Below are 15074 nucleotides of genomic sequence, written 5' to 3'. Positions count from 1 at the left end.
AGTTGTAACGAAGGTTTATTTTTACGTTGATGTAAGAATATCTGTCACATAAAATTTATCAGTGTGACATTTAGAACGCCGTATTGCATTAAAAAGTTTTAAACACGATTTAAGTTGTACAATATATAAAAGCGTCCAACTTTCCAGACGATCACAAGCTACAAATAAACAGCCACAGAACAGTTGCGTTCAACATCGCGGTTCATATTCAACATTCGTGCAAACTGTTTCCAAAGACTTGCTCCCAGCGTCTGCGGGTTATTCCGTATGCACACTGCAATAAAACTTTAACAAGAACGCTTCAGGTATTTGCATAATATAAAAGCCAATGATGGAATTGACTTGAACAATTTGTCAAAAATTAAATAGGTATTACTTACCACTGCACATTAACATTATCAGAACACTTTTAACCATGATTAAACCGAAACAATTAATTTCATCCATTCTCCATTCGAGTAAATTATTTTCAGTTATCTTGAATATTTTCGGCTCTAGGCTACGCCTTTTAAAGTCAGTATTCTCAACAGTACCCTTAGTGTAAGTTTTCGGTTACAAAATACGTCTCGATCGCGTTCGCGTTAAAATCTCAATTTGTATGGCATCATGAACATCGCAAACGTTCCGCTAGAGGCGCTGTTCGTGTTTGCATATAAATTGAGATTTTAACGCGAACGCGATCGAGACGTATTTTGTAACCGAAAACTTACACTAATGGCACAGAATACTATTTAATATGGTAACAGAAACTATCAAAGTTACGTTTCCTAACTTTTCGTAGGAAACTCACAGAATAAGACTTAACATTCACAAAGATACCAAGCGGCGCAATAGGTAAGTACTTTAAAGTTGTCGCCGTAAAAGCAAATTGATAAGTTGTTCCGACTCCAGTTGAAGCCGAGTTTTGGTTTGGCAAATGCCTAGTTAAACTGTGTTTTGAAACTAATAATGTACCTCGGCGCCATCAAATTGTAGGCTTAATGTCCCCAATAGTTCAGAAGCTGGTAGAATATGACTTTTTACGTTTTAAAGCTGCTAAAGTGTTGCTATTAAATTAAACAAGATTGAATTTTTTCATGAGGTCTCGGTCCATTTCTGCCGGAGGAGGCATGTCTGCATCTCTAATAATCTCTATGAGACTCGTACTATGAGCGATACTAGTATTAAGCAATTCCGAATATTTTATGATAATATGCACTAACATACACAAAAAATATCAACTGGTTTGAATCCTACTTATTTAATATCAGAAATTTACTTCCCGATTTTCTTGTAATTTTTACGTTTTTCAGGTCAAAAATATTTGTTTTATTTATACTGATCGCTTGAGATGGTTTACAGGGATACACACGTCCTGAGACTATAAAGGACTTGGTTCTAGTTATTCTTAGTCCCAGCCTCAGTTCTTTACCTGTATGCCTGTATAAAAGACATCGATAAAGCCTTAAGTACCTAATCCTGGTCCATTCATCACCCTGACCAGTTCACTGCTGGATATAGGCCTCCTCCAATGAGCGCCATTGCGCCCTGTCCTCGGCTAGACAAATCCAACATCTACCAGCAGCTTTTCGCAGATCGTCACTCCACCTGGCCGGAGGGCGTCCTACACTACGTTTGCCAAGACGCGGTCTCCACTCAAGAACTCGTTTACTCCAGCGGTTATCAGTTCGACAGACATGACCACTGCCGCTTCAACTTGCTCCATTTATACATAAAATCCTTTCTTCCTCAGGCTATACTACAAATCACCCACCCAATTCACGCAAGGAAACGTGACGTCCATAACGACCACTGTACCTGGCCATACCCTGGAGAAGTTGACTCCAAACACGCAGTACGTGTGCTGGGTGAAGGCTCACGCTGCAGCCGGGGACTCCATACCCTCGGAGACGCTGCTGGCCTGGACGGACCCTGCCTATCCTGCTTATGTTGAGGTAGGTAACAGTACCGTGTCGTAAACCTTACCGTACCTTTAAGCGGTGAATGATGGAAGGGTTGTATGAGAGACGGGTGTTCGAAGTACGTCTTCAAATGGAACACCTCGTAGATAGTGTACATGTGTACAGCAACACCACCCACCACACCACTTCTATATCTGCTGTATCAGCTTACCATGCTATCAAAAATCTAAACATACCTATTTTTTGCATAAAATAATGATGTAGGTATCCTTGGTACAGTCAACGTCATAAATAAGTGATCACTTTTGTACCTTGACGTCATGTTTGAAAGCCATACGAAATTGTGTAACGACTGAAAGCAACAAGGTTCAGAAATGATCTCTTATTTATGACGTTGACTGTACTATCTACACATTTTTTTTGTTTCAGCCACCAACAGTAAACCCGGTGAACCTGGTTGTAGAAGGCTCCAGCATGACGATCTTATGTATCGCCATGGGAACCCCAACACCCACGATATCTCTATATATTTCTGGTAAGTTTCACAGGATGAAGACCGTATAGCGTAATGGTTACAGAACCTGACTACGAAGCTTCAGGTCTCGGGTTCAATCCCCGGATAATGCAGATATATATATAGAATACTTAACATTTTTTGCTGTCGAGTCTTGGATTTTGGGTTTTATCACAATTCGAATATAGATAGTATCAGCGTTTAAAGTGATGGTGAGAAGATATCGTTATACATCACCAAAGATACCTACTTCCATTCCACACTCTTAATTAAATTTGCAACATAGAGTCTGTGTAACTTTACCCTATGAGCTTGTCTAGTTCTCCAGCTGGACAAGCTCTAAACGTCGCTTTCACGAGCATGCCGCATGGTCTAACTAACGTGTTCGCGGTCGCATTCGCCATCTCTTTCTACCCTTGTCTTATACCGTATGACAGAAAGAAGTGGTGAAAGCAATTGTGATTTCATGTGTGTTAGACATAAGGCCTTTATGATTTAGGGGCTGTTTCACCATGCCGTCTCCGTCTATTCGAACAAAACAAATAGAGACGGCATCACACCTAACCGCCAGTTAACACTAATCATTAATATTTTAACCTACATGACGCTGTTCGTTGCTGACCAGGCCACCTCATCCGGCAAGTGGAGACGCGGCACATGGTGACGGTCATCCACAACGTGACCCGCGACATGGACCAGATATCCTGCTACGCCGACAACGGATACGGCACGCCCATGCAGGCTTCCCGCAAGATCAACATATCCCGTGAGTCACGTTTGATAAGCTTCCTTCTTCTCTTTGTGCAATAATCCAGATTGCTGAGGGTCGTGGCCACCATGAATCATTTTTCGGACAACCGCTCTCCATTTGAGCTTCATACTGTCTGATTCATTCAGGTTGAAAAATGTTCTTTGATTTGACCACATCATGATGCTTGGCCTGTTCTACAATTGTTTTTCTGTAGTATTTTGATCACTTTGCACATCTATTCAAAAACTAAGCCAAGAACGTTATACTTTTTTTTTTGTGTGAGCCCAACCAGTTCTAAAGCAAATTTTAACGAGGCCATATAGTTTAAGAGTAGACCAGCTTTCCTTTTCTGCCGGTAACTTTTCTTGTCAATTAAGCTGGAGCTCAGAGTATAGCAATAAGTACTGCCACCGCGTCAGTGATGTTGTGCCCCGCCCCCTTCCCCTTTTACATGAGAAGAGTCTCATATCTGTCAGACTGTCATATCCAAGAATAAGAGACAAAGCCCCTTATCCTCCAGATGTCCCGACGATCCAGGCCTCTGGCATCACGATGGCGGCAGCTGGAGACTCTGTGATCCTAGAGTGCCGGGTGGAAGCGCTACCCAAGCCTGCCATCGCCTTCTGGCGGGACCCCAACGGAAGAACACCCGTTATTGATGGGCCCAACTACACCATACAGCTGCTGGCTGACCAGGAGGTAAGGTTTTTTAATTATCCTTCTTAACTAACGTAAAGGGAGGCATTCCATACATTTTTTTCAGCAAAAAAAAAACGTTTGTACATGTTTTGACAGTTTTAATTATGTGATTATTTTCGGAAATAATCGCTCCGAAAGTTGCAAAAGTTTTATCCACCCCTTATCTTCCAAACCTCACCAATTCTAATACCTATGTTCAAAAGATATGAAAAAATTTTAAATGTAATTTTTAGTCAAAAGTATTTATTAGGTTTAAACCAAATAAATACTTTTAACTATTTTTTTTTTACGAAAGAGATAATTTTTATTTATAACGAAAAGCAATAAAACACAATACATTAAACATTTAAAAATATGACTATGTACAAAAAATATATAACCTAGCCTAACCTATAAATAAAAAATCCCTCCTAGGTCACCGTCGCTGTTCATTGTGCCCAGAAGGCTGGCAGCATTCCCGCGTTGTATCGCAAGGCTAATCCTTTGCCCAAAATAGCTGCCAGCCCTCTGGTCACCTGAAACATCAATGAGGCGCGCGGATATCTCTTTCGAGATTAAAAATAAAATTGATTCAGCATATCGGATATACCGTTTTTGAGTTATTGCCGAAAAACTGTGCTTCTTAACAAAAGGACAAGTGCTGTGGCAATAGGTATGCATGCTCTTTTCCATAGAGCGGCCATACAAGTCACGTGCATATCGCGTTTGTATCAAAGAATACAAATGCGCGTCAACAGCGCATTTAAAAAAAGCGGTGTACAAGGCTCTAAAATCTATAGTTATTTATTAAACTTAAGCCCGGTTCACATTATTCCAGTAAATTCGTTCCAGTAGCATGACACTGCGGTGCTCTATCCATCTTGTGTAACTTGTTTGGATTGTGACCCCGCTATGTATCGCTACAGGCACGATTTACTGGAATAATGTGAACGTAAGACCATAAGCTTCAACAGTCTCAAAACGAAAACTTTATTTTCACAATCACAACAATGTCCACTCCTACGCGTTTTCAGAAATTATACGAAATGTTGTTTAACTTTTAAACGTTAGTGAAAGTTTTACTCGACTTTGTCCGCTTTCAGGGCTAAATCAACTTTGCTAAGTATTTATGTGCTACCTACTTATAAAATATTTGCGTACATTCCGTTAGTTAATTACTGACCGTTCTATGTTTAGATAGAAAGCGATCAGTAAGCAATTAGTAAAAAACTAAAGCGAAGCTTCCAGTTTCGGCATCGGCCATTTTCAGTGAAAGTTTAATTTACAGGAGTTTTAAATATCCAACAGATAGATACAAATTCTTTCTATTTGTCGATCCCTAATTTGTTTCTCCTCTCACACAAAGGTTGACTGGCAAAGATCCCTTCAGGGAGAAATCCACCTTTGTATTTTGTATTTTTCTGTTTTTAACCCATCTGTATTTAATTTTTTTATACAATAAGTTTTACTACTACTACATTACATCAAAAATTCCAATGGAAACCTTTATCCTTGAATGTTCAGTCAAACTAACCAAATACTGCTGAAAAAAACAATTTCAAGACACCTGTATACACAGATCAGAAAGGTACCATCCTAAAAGTACTTATGGTTTATTGAATTACTTTGCGGAAGAGACTTTGCCGTACTTTGAAAACAAAATCAGTGGAAAGGAAATGTTACTGTTTGTTATTAAAATATTGTAGGCTTCGGCTTTGCTGGTTAATATTCTAAGGGGCTGTTTCACCATCCATTGATCAGTGTTAACTGGCGGTTAGGTGTGATCACACCTACATCAGCCGTCTCTATTTGTTTTGTTCGAATAGACGGAGACGGCATCACATTAAACCATCAGTTAACACTAATCAATGGATGGTGAAACAGCCCCTAAATAACTAAACTTTGATGATGATCTAAATGCAAATCTATCACCGAATATAACCCCTGCTCACTATCACACAGTCCCATGTTTAAAATACGTAGCGATCAAAAGACAATCGTTTACCTTTACAATAAGATGGAATTCCGTTAGCTTTAAATTTTCCAACATAGAACCTTTGTATTAAATTTGTGATATATTTAATGCTATGCCAATCTTCTAATCTCATTCCTATTCATGGTCTAACGGTGTTAACCTCGACAAACACTTAAATATTCCTTAAGTCCCTTGTAATGATTCAAGAACAGCTTTGTATACGTAGATCAGAAGGACATAAATAAAGGACGTTTCCCAAAGATACCTTAAATTATGTTAATATTGTTAAAGGTAAATTGGAGATTAAATAAAAAAAAATACAAGTACAAAATAGTTAATTTCACAGAAAACAGAATTTTACAACAGTAGGACTATCCGTCAGTGACCAAACTAGGCTGAGCCTGTAACTTGGCCAGCTGCGAGTGCGGTTGACAGTAAAAGTTGACAAATGAGGAGACAATAATATAAAAGGGAACAAAACATGTGGTATGCGTGTATGTGTGTGTGTGTGTGTGTGTGTGTGTGTGTGTGTGTGTGTGTGTGTGTGTGTGTGTGTGTGTGTGTGTGTGTGTGTGTGTGTGTGTGTGTGTGTGTGTGTGTGTGTATTACTGTGATGTTAAAGTGTTAATAAATGTGGCGTGCTGCTTTGATGAGTTGAGGTTGTCGTCATAGCCACATTTTTTTAAGAGTGTGGTAGCGATAAGCTAAAAACTAAAATCGCCAGTTTCTCAACTTTTATATAACTGACATGCGTTTTTTTGAATTACGACGGCAGTGCAGTCCAGGTAGGGGAGACCGAGAAGAGTTGTGACAGAGGAGAGTATAGTGACAACGTCGTTTTTTTGAACTTATTAACTGCTAGTGATCTCGCAATAGCGCGCGTTTTTAGTTCAAGTCTCGAACTATCAAACGCGTGCTGTCGCGAGCTTGCTAGTAGTTGATAAGTTCCCAAAAATCGACGTTGTCACTAACTCTTCTCTGCCACAACGCTCCTTGCTCTCCCCTGCCATAACTTCGAGTAACACACTTTGTGTTTTCCAGCTAACTTATCTTTTGAACTAAATATGTCTTTCCCAGGAACAAACCAAGTACACCATGCGTTTGATAATAAAGAAGATATCGGAAGCAGATGAGGGTGACTACTTCTGCCATGCGGAGAACGCGTTCGGCAAGACCCTGCGACCCGTATCGGTGCGTCTGCGACCCACCACGCCGCACCACAATGTCACCGAGTGCTGCACACAGGTAACTCTCATTACACGCTTTCTTTAATTCAGTGATCACTCGTGGAATTTTAGGTCTGGGATTGAATAGGAATCAATTCGTTACCGGTACGCAAGGAAAGGAATAATTGAATTATCCTTACAGTTCACTTTAGGCCGCAGCCACACCGCTGCTTAAAATACGGAATCGCAGTGACGTGCCGTAAACAAACGTCAGGACTTTACTGAACAAAACTCGTGACGTTTACGGCACGTCACTGCGAATCCCGCACCGTTTGCTAATTTTAACCAGCGGTATGGCCGCTCCATTGTTCCTTTTCTTGCGTACCTTTTCTGGAAACTTGTCTTGTTGCGATTACGTTGGTAATAATATTTTATTTCCTTAATTCGCACATACTAGTAGAGCTTGTTGCACAAGACCTAGCTTTTAGAAGCTTCGCTAGTTGTTCTGTTCGCACCGATTCGTCCGCGTAAAGTTTCATAGATCTTAGAGTACTAAAAGAACGATGAACTATTGGAATCGCACAAAATTAACTAGATCCTTTCGGTCTGTGTAGGGGTCATTCCTAAACGTTCTTAGTTCGTGAACTACTCAAGCCTACGCCAGCGGCGGGGAAGTAGTACATTGCATACTGATAATACTTATATGAACAGATGAACGTGTCGTCTGCCTGCATCGACGCGTGCAGCTTCCACCTGGACATGGACAACATCATGGACCGGCCCGAGTGCATGAACGACTTCGATAAGCTCATGAAGTGCGCTGCCGACGGATCAGGTAAGAAAATGCTCGGAAAATAGGCCATACCATTTTATATGTATTAACCTGCACTATTTTCCCCCGGTATTTTCGACATTAGTACCTACATATTGCACACAATTTCATGTCTGTAGACTAAGGGGCTGTTTCACCATCCATTGATTAGTGTTAACTGACGGTTAAATGTGATGCCGTCACCGTCTATTCGAACAAAATAAATAGAGACCCTTAAAAGTGTGGCAAGGAAGAAACCAAGGGGAATCAACAAAAAAGGCTGACCCTAGCACCCCGCAGAGCCTATCGGGAGCATGCATGCTCCTCTCTCGGCTTTCCAGCAAATGGCTCAAGCAAGACTCGTCTGTGGGTAGCTAAGAAACCCCTTCCAACCCTCTCCCCCCTATAATAAGCTCCAGGGAGTTGGGGACGTACAGTTGGGTTTTTTAGCCGGTGAGAGTCCGGCACTATCTGGACTTTCCCTTCCCAGTCGTCCATAATGGATTTTTCAGGATAGGTAAAACACCGCATTTAAAATTTAAAAACTAAAATCATGTAAATAAAAGTCAGAACCTAATGTCTTTAGCCTAAAGGCCGACTCAGCCCAAAATAGTTATTTGTGCAACAAGAGAGCAAAGTTGTTTTTTGTTGCGAGTGTTGATTTTGAATCCCGAGTAAGCGAAGGATTCTATAATTGAATCACGAGCGTTAGCGAGTGATTCTAGGTTAGAATCCTGAGATCAGCAAGGGATTGAAATACACGAGATGCAAAAAAACTTTGGTCTCGTGTGACACATACAATTTTTCACCTCAGCAGCGAGAACATAATTTAAATGTAACATAAGAATAAAACCACATGTACCTACCTGTTACAAAACAAACACATTTTTTTAAATAGAATCGATTATTATCAAATATTTTTTTTTTTTTTTTTTTTTATACGACTGGAAGGCAAACGAGCAAGTGGGTCTCCTGATGGTAAGAGGTCACCACCGCCCATAAACATCTGCAACACCAGGGGTATTGCAAACGCGTTTACATAATTACATTTAAAACCATAAAAAGAGTCCAGTAGCTACAATACAAATCGCATACTCATAACATGCAATCTTAACTTCTTGTACTAATGTCACACTTATTTTAATACTGCAAAAAGCCTCATCTCGGGGTAATTGAAAAGGTTGAACAATTAACCATTAAATATGATTTTTATTAAGATTACATAAACATGAATTATAATAATTTTTATTTTTACATAAACATGAATAGATTTGTTAAAAAATCATTCAATTTAACAATTAATAATTATACTGTAGAGGCAGTATACGGAATTCTTTTATAAAAAAAACAAGAGAAGCGGTTTTCGTGCAACGAGGTTGCATACTTATTAAAATATCGGGAAAATTAACATTTTGGAAATATTTCGATATATTTTTAATACCAAAAATTTAATTTAAGTTTGTAATCGACAAATTTGATCCTATCTCTTGTTTTTTTCGAGTTGAAGTGAAATGACAGATCAAAGTAAAGTTCAAATATTTGGAATTCAGTAAGTAGACCCAGCACTGTACTCAGTATTTAAAAAAAAAAAAATTAAAAAGTTACTTTGTCTCACGGAGTGAGCAAAATGCGATTTTGCTCACTGATTTCTCATAGCAAAACCTGCCTGTTTGAGGTGCTGAGGTGAAAATAATGTGATGTCATTATTTTTTGGGTGAGCACTAGCTGTCATTTAGGCTCCATTTCCACCACAGATGTGCGAGGATGTGTTGCGAGGAATGTGTTTTTCATGAATCAATAGAAACGCTTCATTTACCTCACCTCGCTCCGCTCAGTTGTTTCCAGGCAGAGATGTGTAGATAGGTAAATGAAGCGTTTCTATTGGTTCATGAAAAACACATTCCTGGCATGCCTCACCGTATGGTGGAAACGCAGCCTCATAATGGTATGCAGTCCGTAGGTTGTGAATGTTAAAGCGAACATGATCCTCTGCTGCAGACCACCGCAGCTGCTGCGCGTCGTGGGGTGTCCCGCGCAACTGCCTGGAGCTGTGCCGCGGCGGCGCGTGGCGCGCTCCTGCGCACTGCAGCACGCGCGGCGCGCGCTCGCCTGCTTCCGCGACTCGGGCGCGCGCCTGCCCGCCCCGCGCAGCTGCGCGCGCACGTCGCGCCCACGCCGCACTCTGTGCTGCTCAGGTGGGACACACTCGCCGCCTGCGCTAAGGGCCATAGGCCCAGCAGGACTACTACGAAACTCGAAGTTTGTTTCGTACCGTCCCTCTCGCTCTCGTATTAAATAGTATAAGTGTCAGAGGGACCGCACGACACGAACTTCGAGTTTCGTAGTAGCCCTGCTGGTCGGTTTCACCCGCGGTGCAGAAACCCGGCCTACAGCGTCTTATTTTTTTAATTATTCATTTATCATCAATTAGCTGTTGCTCACCTCTCCGTCTGCGTAAATTTCGTTTTGCACCAACCCACAGAAACTATGCAATTTTCCGGGATAAAAACCATCCTATGTCCTTCCCCGGGACAGCCGGGACTCAAACTATCTGTACACCGAATTTCATCTAAATCGGTTCAGCAGTTTAGACGTGAAAAGGTATCAAACAACACATACAACAAACAGACTTACAAACTTTCGCATTTATAATATAAGTGAGATAACATCGTCACAACTATCCTTATAGGCTCTCCTAATTCGATATATCGAGTCAACACATTCTAGATTCTAGAGCATAGTTTAGGTCAGTGCATATTTACTCATCTATTCCCCATGTTCTCATCCAACAGCTGGGAGCCTCCAATGAAGAATCCTCAGACCGTGTATCTGTACCGCGTGTTCTGGCGTGCCTACGGAGCCAAGGCGCCGGAGAAATTGGACACGAGTGAGACCAGCGTCGTGCTGACCGGACTGCAGGATGACGTGCGTTACGAGTGCGTCGTGAAGGCTGCCAACGAGGCTGGTGAGTGACACTGCGCTTACAATCACAAGGTCCCAGAGCATTGGACACGAGTGGGGCCAGTGTCGTGCTGACGGAACTGCAGGACGGCGTGCTTTGCGAGTGCGTTGTGAAGGCTGTTAACGAGGCCGGTGAGTGACACTGCACTTACAGTCACAAGGTCCCAGAGCATTGGACACGAGTGGGGCCAGCGTCGTGCTGACTGGACTGCAGGATGACGTGCGTTACGAGTGCGTCGTGAAGGCTGCCAACGAGGCTGGTGAGTGACACTGCGCTTACAATCACAAGGTCCCAGAGCATTGGACACGAGTGGGGCGGCCAGTGTCGTGCTGACGGAACTGCAGGACGGCGTGCTTTGCGAGTGCGTTGTGAAGGCTGCCAACAAGGCTGGTGAGTGGCACTGCGCTTACAGCACAAGTCCCAGAGCATTGGACACGAGTGGGGCGGCCAGTGTCGTGCTGACGGAACTGCAGGACGGCGTGCTTTGCGAGTGCGTTGTGAAGGCTGTTAACGAGGCCGGTGAGTGACACTGCACTTACAGTCACAAGGTCCCAGAGCATTGGACACGAGTGGGGCCAGTGTCGTGCTGACGGAACTGCAGGACGGCGTGCTTTGCGAGTGCGTTGTGAAAGCTGCCAACAAGGCTGGTGAGTGGCACTGCGCTTACAGACACAAGGTGCCAGAGTCTTGGACACGAGTGAGACCAGCATCTTGCTGACGGGACTGCAGGACAATGTGCTTCACGAGTGCGTCTGTACCCATGTAGTTACTTCAAGTGTACTTTAAACTGCTGTGCGATTTTCATCAGTTCCACAATTTGCTATTGACGGTATGATGTCAAACATGATCATACCAAAATCCAAAGTGTATTTTACAAATTGGCTACAGAGGGTTAATTCTATAAATCTCGCTGTTTCGGAAAGTCATCATTGCCAAGAAGGAGGCGACGCAACAATCTCCAAAAACAAGTTAGAAATGTCTATATGTATATATAAATTACCCCTCCCATTCGCAGGCACGTCATCACTCAGCCTGCCGATAATGTTCTCCACGGCGGGCCAGGAGACGGGCGCGGCCGCGGCGCCGGTGGCCACGGGGGGCGCCGCCACCGCCGTCGGCGTGGCCCTAGCCTGCATACTCGTAGCTGCCATACTCGCAGCGGCTGGCTTGTACTACAGGCATAGAAAGGTAAGTGCTCATCATCAGCAGGAAGAAATCCACTTTTGCACAAAGGCCTCTTTAGAACGGCACAATCAACGACAACTTGCCACCTGCTCATCGGTCCACCTAGTGGGAGTCCTGCCAATTTGCATCTTCCAGTTCGTGATCGCCACTTGAGATCTTTTCCACCAGTTGTCTGCTCCGATTATTGCGTACCCATCTGTTGTTTGTGTGTTATTGGGAAGACTTGTGTAAAGTATATGCCACACTGTAGATAGGCCAAGAGATGGTAAGCGAAGCAAAGCTCCGTAGGCATAGAAAGGTGAGTTGGGACGAGTTTACCCCACTGTAAAGTAAGACGGAGATAGGAGTCAAACCCAAACCAAAGTCAAACCGTCTATCTTGCATACTTATCGCCGGTATTAAAAGTATATCGGGTATTAAGAGTGACTCTTGGCTAATATTTGCTTTCTATTTCAGAACTTGAGACTTAAAGCGCAAGGAGGAGTAGCATTCGAGAACCCGAGCTACCTCAGAGAGCCAAACCCTGATACTGTGATTAATGTTAGTATTATTAGAAGTATAACTCCTAAACATTATATTTTATTGAAAATCGTGTGAATCGTGTGCTGTTGGAGAATTTTGGATTTCAGTTTCGTAAAATCAAACCATAAAATTCGGACGGTGGATGTGTTTTAAAAGTACTTATGTGAATGAAATGCATGCTTGATTCTGCGCAAGATTGCCTTAAAAAGATTTCGCAGAGCTAGTCCTACGCGAGGATCTATTGGTATCAAGCAACTTCAACCTCAAAAACATACCTTGCTCCTTTATTTATACCCACTTACTAAGTGACGCCTCCTAAATTTTACTAAGCGTTATACTGCAACTACCGCCCCGAAAGCCTTCGACGCCCCCAACACCGCCCACGTTAAGAATCTATTATCTTTATCTTTTGATGATGTGTATCGATTATGTGTAAATAGATGTTTCTCTCTCTCGCATCTAAAACGTATTCTGTTCACCAGGGTGGAGTACCGAACGGCGCGGCCAACGGCAACGGCGTGGCAAACGGCGTGTCGATGAGCACGGCGTGGCGGCAGGAGACGCTGCAGAACCCCTCCACCACAGCCCCCCTACCCAGAGAGGTGGACCCTACGCTCTATGAAGAGCTTAAGTTAGGTAAGACGTGGTTACTCACTCTTGCTACGCTACTAATGAATGTTTAACATAGCTAAGGTTTTTTTCTTTACAAATTTTTGTTGTTGCCCCGGTTCTTTTATATTTTCTGCAGAGACGAAAACCTCTTCTTCTACATATAAAAGTACCTAAGTAAATATACCTACCTGCCTGGGATCAACTAAAGATAACTACCTCGCAAAGCCTAACGGGATTATAATGTACCTATGCTCTTCTTCCGAGAAACAACCCTCTCCTCTCTCCTGACGTGCAACCGGGTTTTTTAGCCAGTGAAAGTTCGGACTCCGGACTGTGCACGCCAGAAGAGGAGAGGGTTGTTTCTCGCAAGTTCAATCAACTCAAATCTTGCAAGTTAAATTCGACCAACTTCCAGTAATTGAATTGATTTGAAATTTGGTTTGGTTCGCGAACCACGTCCGAACTGTCTGGTTCCTGGCTTCCCAGTTGTCCTTAACAGATTTTTCCCGACTGCACGCCCCCATCTCCTATAAAACATCTCAAATAAAAGAAGTTTTTGGTAAAATTTCATTTCTAATACATTTTTTTGCTGACTGTACTTTTTGTTCACTGTACTCGTATGGTCACCCAAACTACATTTGAATACCAAATTTTAAGTCGATGCCATTAACCGTTGAAGAGTTCCGTCCTGTGGTGACGATCCTGGCCGGACTACCAGGATGTCACTACTAGATTATTGTATTGTCACACAATTTACATAAGTGTACCAAAATTCAAATCAATTCAATTACTGGAAGTTGGTAGAATTTAACTAGCAAGATTTGATTACAGACAGACAGACAACGGGACAGGTGAAACTTGTAATTAGTAAATTAACAAAATATAAGCAAAAGCAAGGACAGCATCTTTGGCCCTTCCGGCGACTCAAGTCAAAAAAAAAACTACAGTCAGCAAAAAAACTCGTATTAAAAATGATTTTTTTAACAAAAACTTCTATTCAATTGTTTTAGTTTCAGTACAATTTAGAAAAAAAATGTGATTCCGCGTTGAATAAGTGACTTTGTTTTCGCAGGCCAGGACGGCGCGGGCTTCAAGAGACTGAAGCCATAGCAGGTGGCGAGCGGCTCGCCGCGCCGCTCGCCGCGCCTCACCGCGCGCGTCGCGCCGCGCTACTGAGTGCCGGCGGGACACTGTACCAATACAACTAGAATTAAATGAAACCATATGGCCGGTTTACACTATCTCAGTAAAATCATGCCAGTAGCATTATCAAAATCAAAACGTTTCTTCTGTAAGTAGGCCACAAAGAGCTCTTTTAAATGTCACTTTTTTATACTACCAGTGCTGATGAGGCGTCTCTACCCATGTAGCGCCCGTGTGCAATCATTACTTTAGCGCCCTCTGGTAAGCGCGCGGTCAAAATAGAACACTGCGCAGGTTCATTGAAAGTGCCGCGGCCGGCGCCCCTAACGCTGCGGCTCCACTGAGTTGGAGACGAGCGGAGCGGAGAGGAGACATATAGGATCGACCAATCATATTAGTTGAAATCCACTTGAAATCCACATCTCAGAGACGAGATGTAATATGATGGTCGATCCCTACACGTCTCCTCTCCGCTCCGCTCGTCTCCGCCTCAGTGGAGCCGCGGCCTAACACCGCTGCGCCCGTGTGCAACGCACACCCTGCACCATAGGTAAAGCGCCTCTGCGCTTTCGGAAAGACCATTATTGCCAAGAAGAATGCACCGCAGAATGTTGTCAGAAAGTCATATGACGCGGAGCCGTGATGCTTACAAGTTACAACATCGATCGAGCATCGCAGTATCTAATTCTGAGTCACTACACTCTTGACAGAGAGCTCGTGGTCCTCGGTCTAGGATCACCAGTGAACATTCATGACGACCTTCTTAAAAAATAGTGTGGAGTTTCCCCTTGCCATCCACGCCGCAGTGCTGGAGTCTGGAGTTAGTTAGCAATAGAGCGCTTTACCTTTTACGA

At 42.9% G+C, this 15074-nt stretch overlaps 1 protein-coding gene across 1 annotated transcript in view; it reads left to right on the top strand.

Moving 5' to 3' along the window:
* Positions 1-14767, top strand: part of LOC141441130 (Ig-like and fibronectin type-III domain-containing protein 2) — a 40328-nt gene extending 25561 nt beyond the window's left edge. Inside the window, 14 exon segments of the mRNA XM_074105817.1 lie at positions 1733-1934; positions 2331-2436; positions 3041-3181; positions 3687-3865; positions 6897-7064; positions 7697-7820; positions 9795-9857; positions 9860-9940; positions 9943-9991; positions 10589-10761; positions 11774-11946; positions 12400-12483; positions 12948-13101; positions 14150-14767. Coding sequence (XP_073961918.1) covers positions 1733-1934; positions 2331-2436; positions 3041-3181; positions 3687-3865; positions 6897-7064; positions 7697-7820; positions 9795-9857; positions 9860-9940; positions 9943-9991; positions 10589-10761; positions 11774-11946; positions 12400-12483; positions 12948-13101; positions 14150-14187 — 1735 coding nt within the window. The 3' untranslated portion in view covers positions 14188-14767.
* The last annotated feature ends 307 nt before the right edge of the window (positions 14768-15074 follow it).

This window comes from Choristoneura fumiferana, chromosome 23, assembly GCF_025370935.1.
Source record: "Choristoneura fumiferana chromosome 23, NRCan_CFum_1, whole genome shotgun sequence".
In the NCBI taxonomy this organism is placed as follows: Eukaryota; Metazoa; Arthropoda; class Insecta; order Lepidoptera; family Tortricidae; genus Choristoneura; species Choristoneura fumiferana.
The sequence above is the reverse complement of the archived record's forward strand: the minus strand, read 5'-3'. Positions and strand labels throughout refer to the sequence as shown.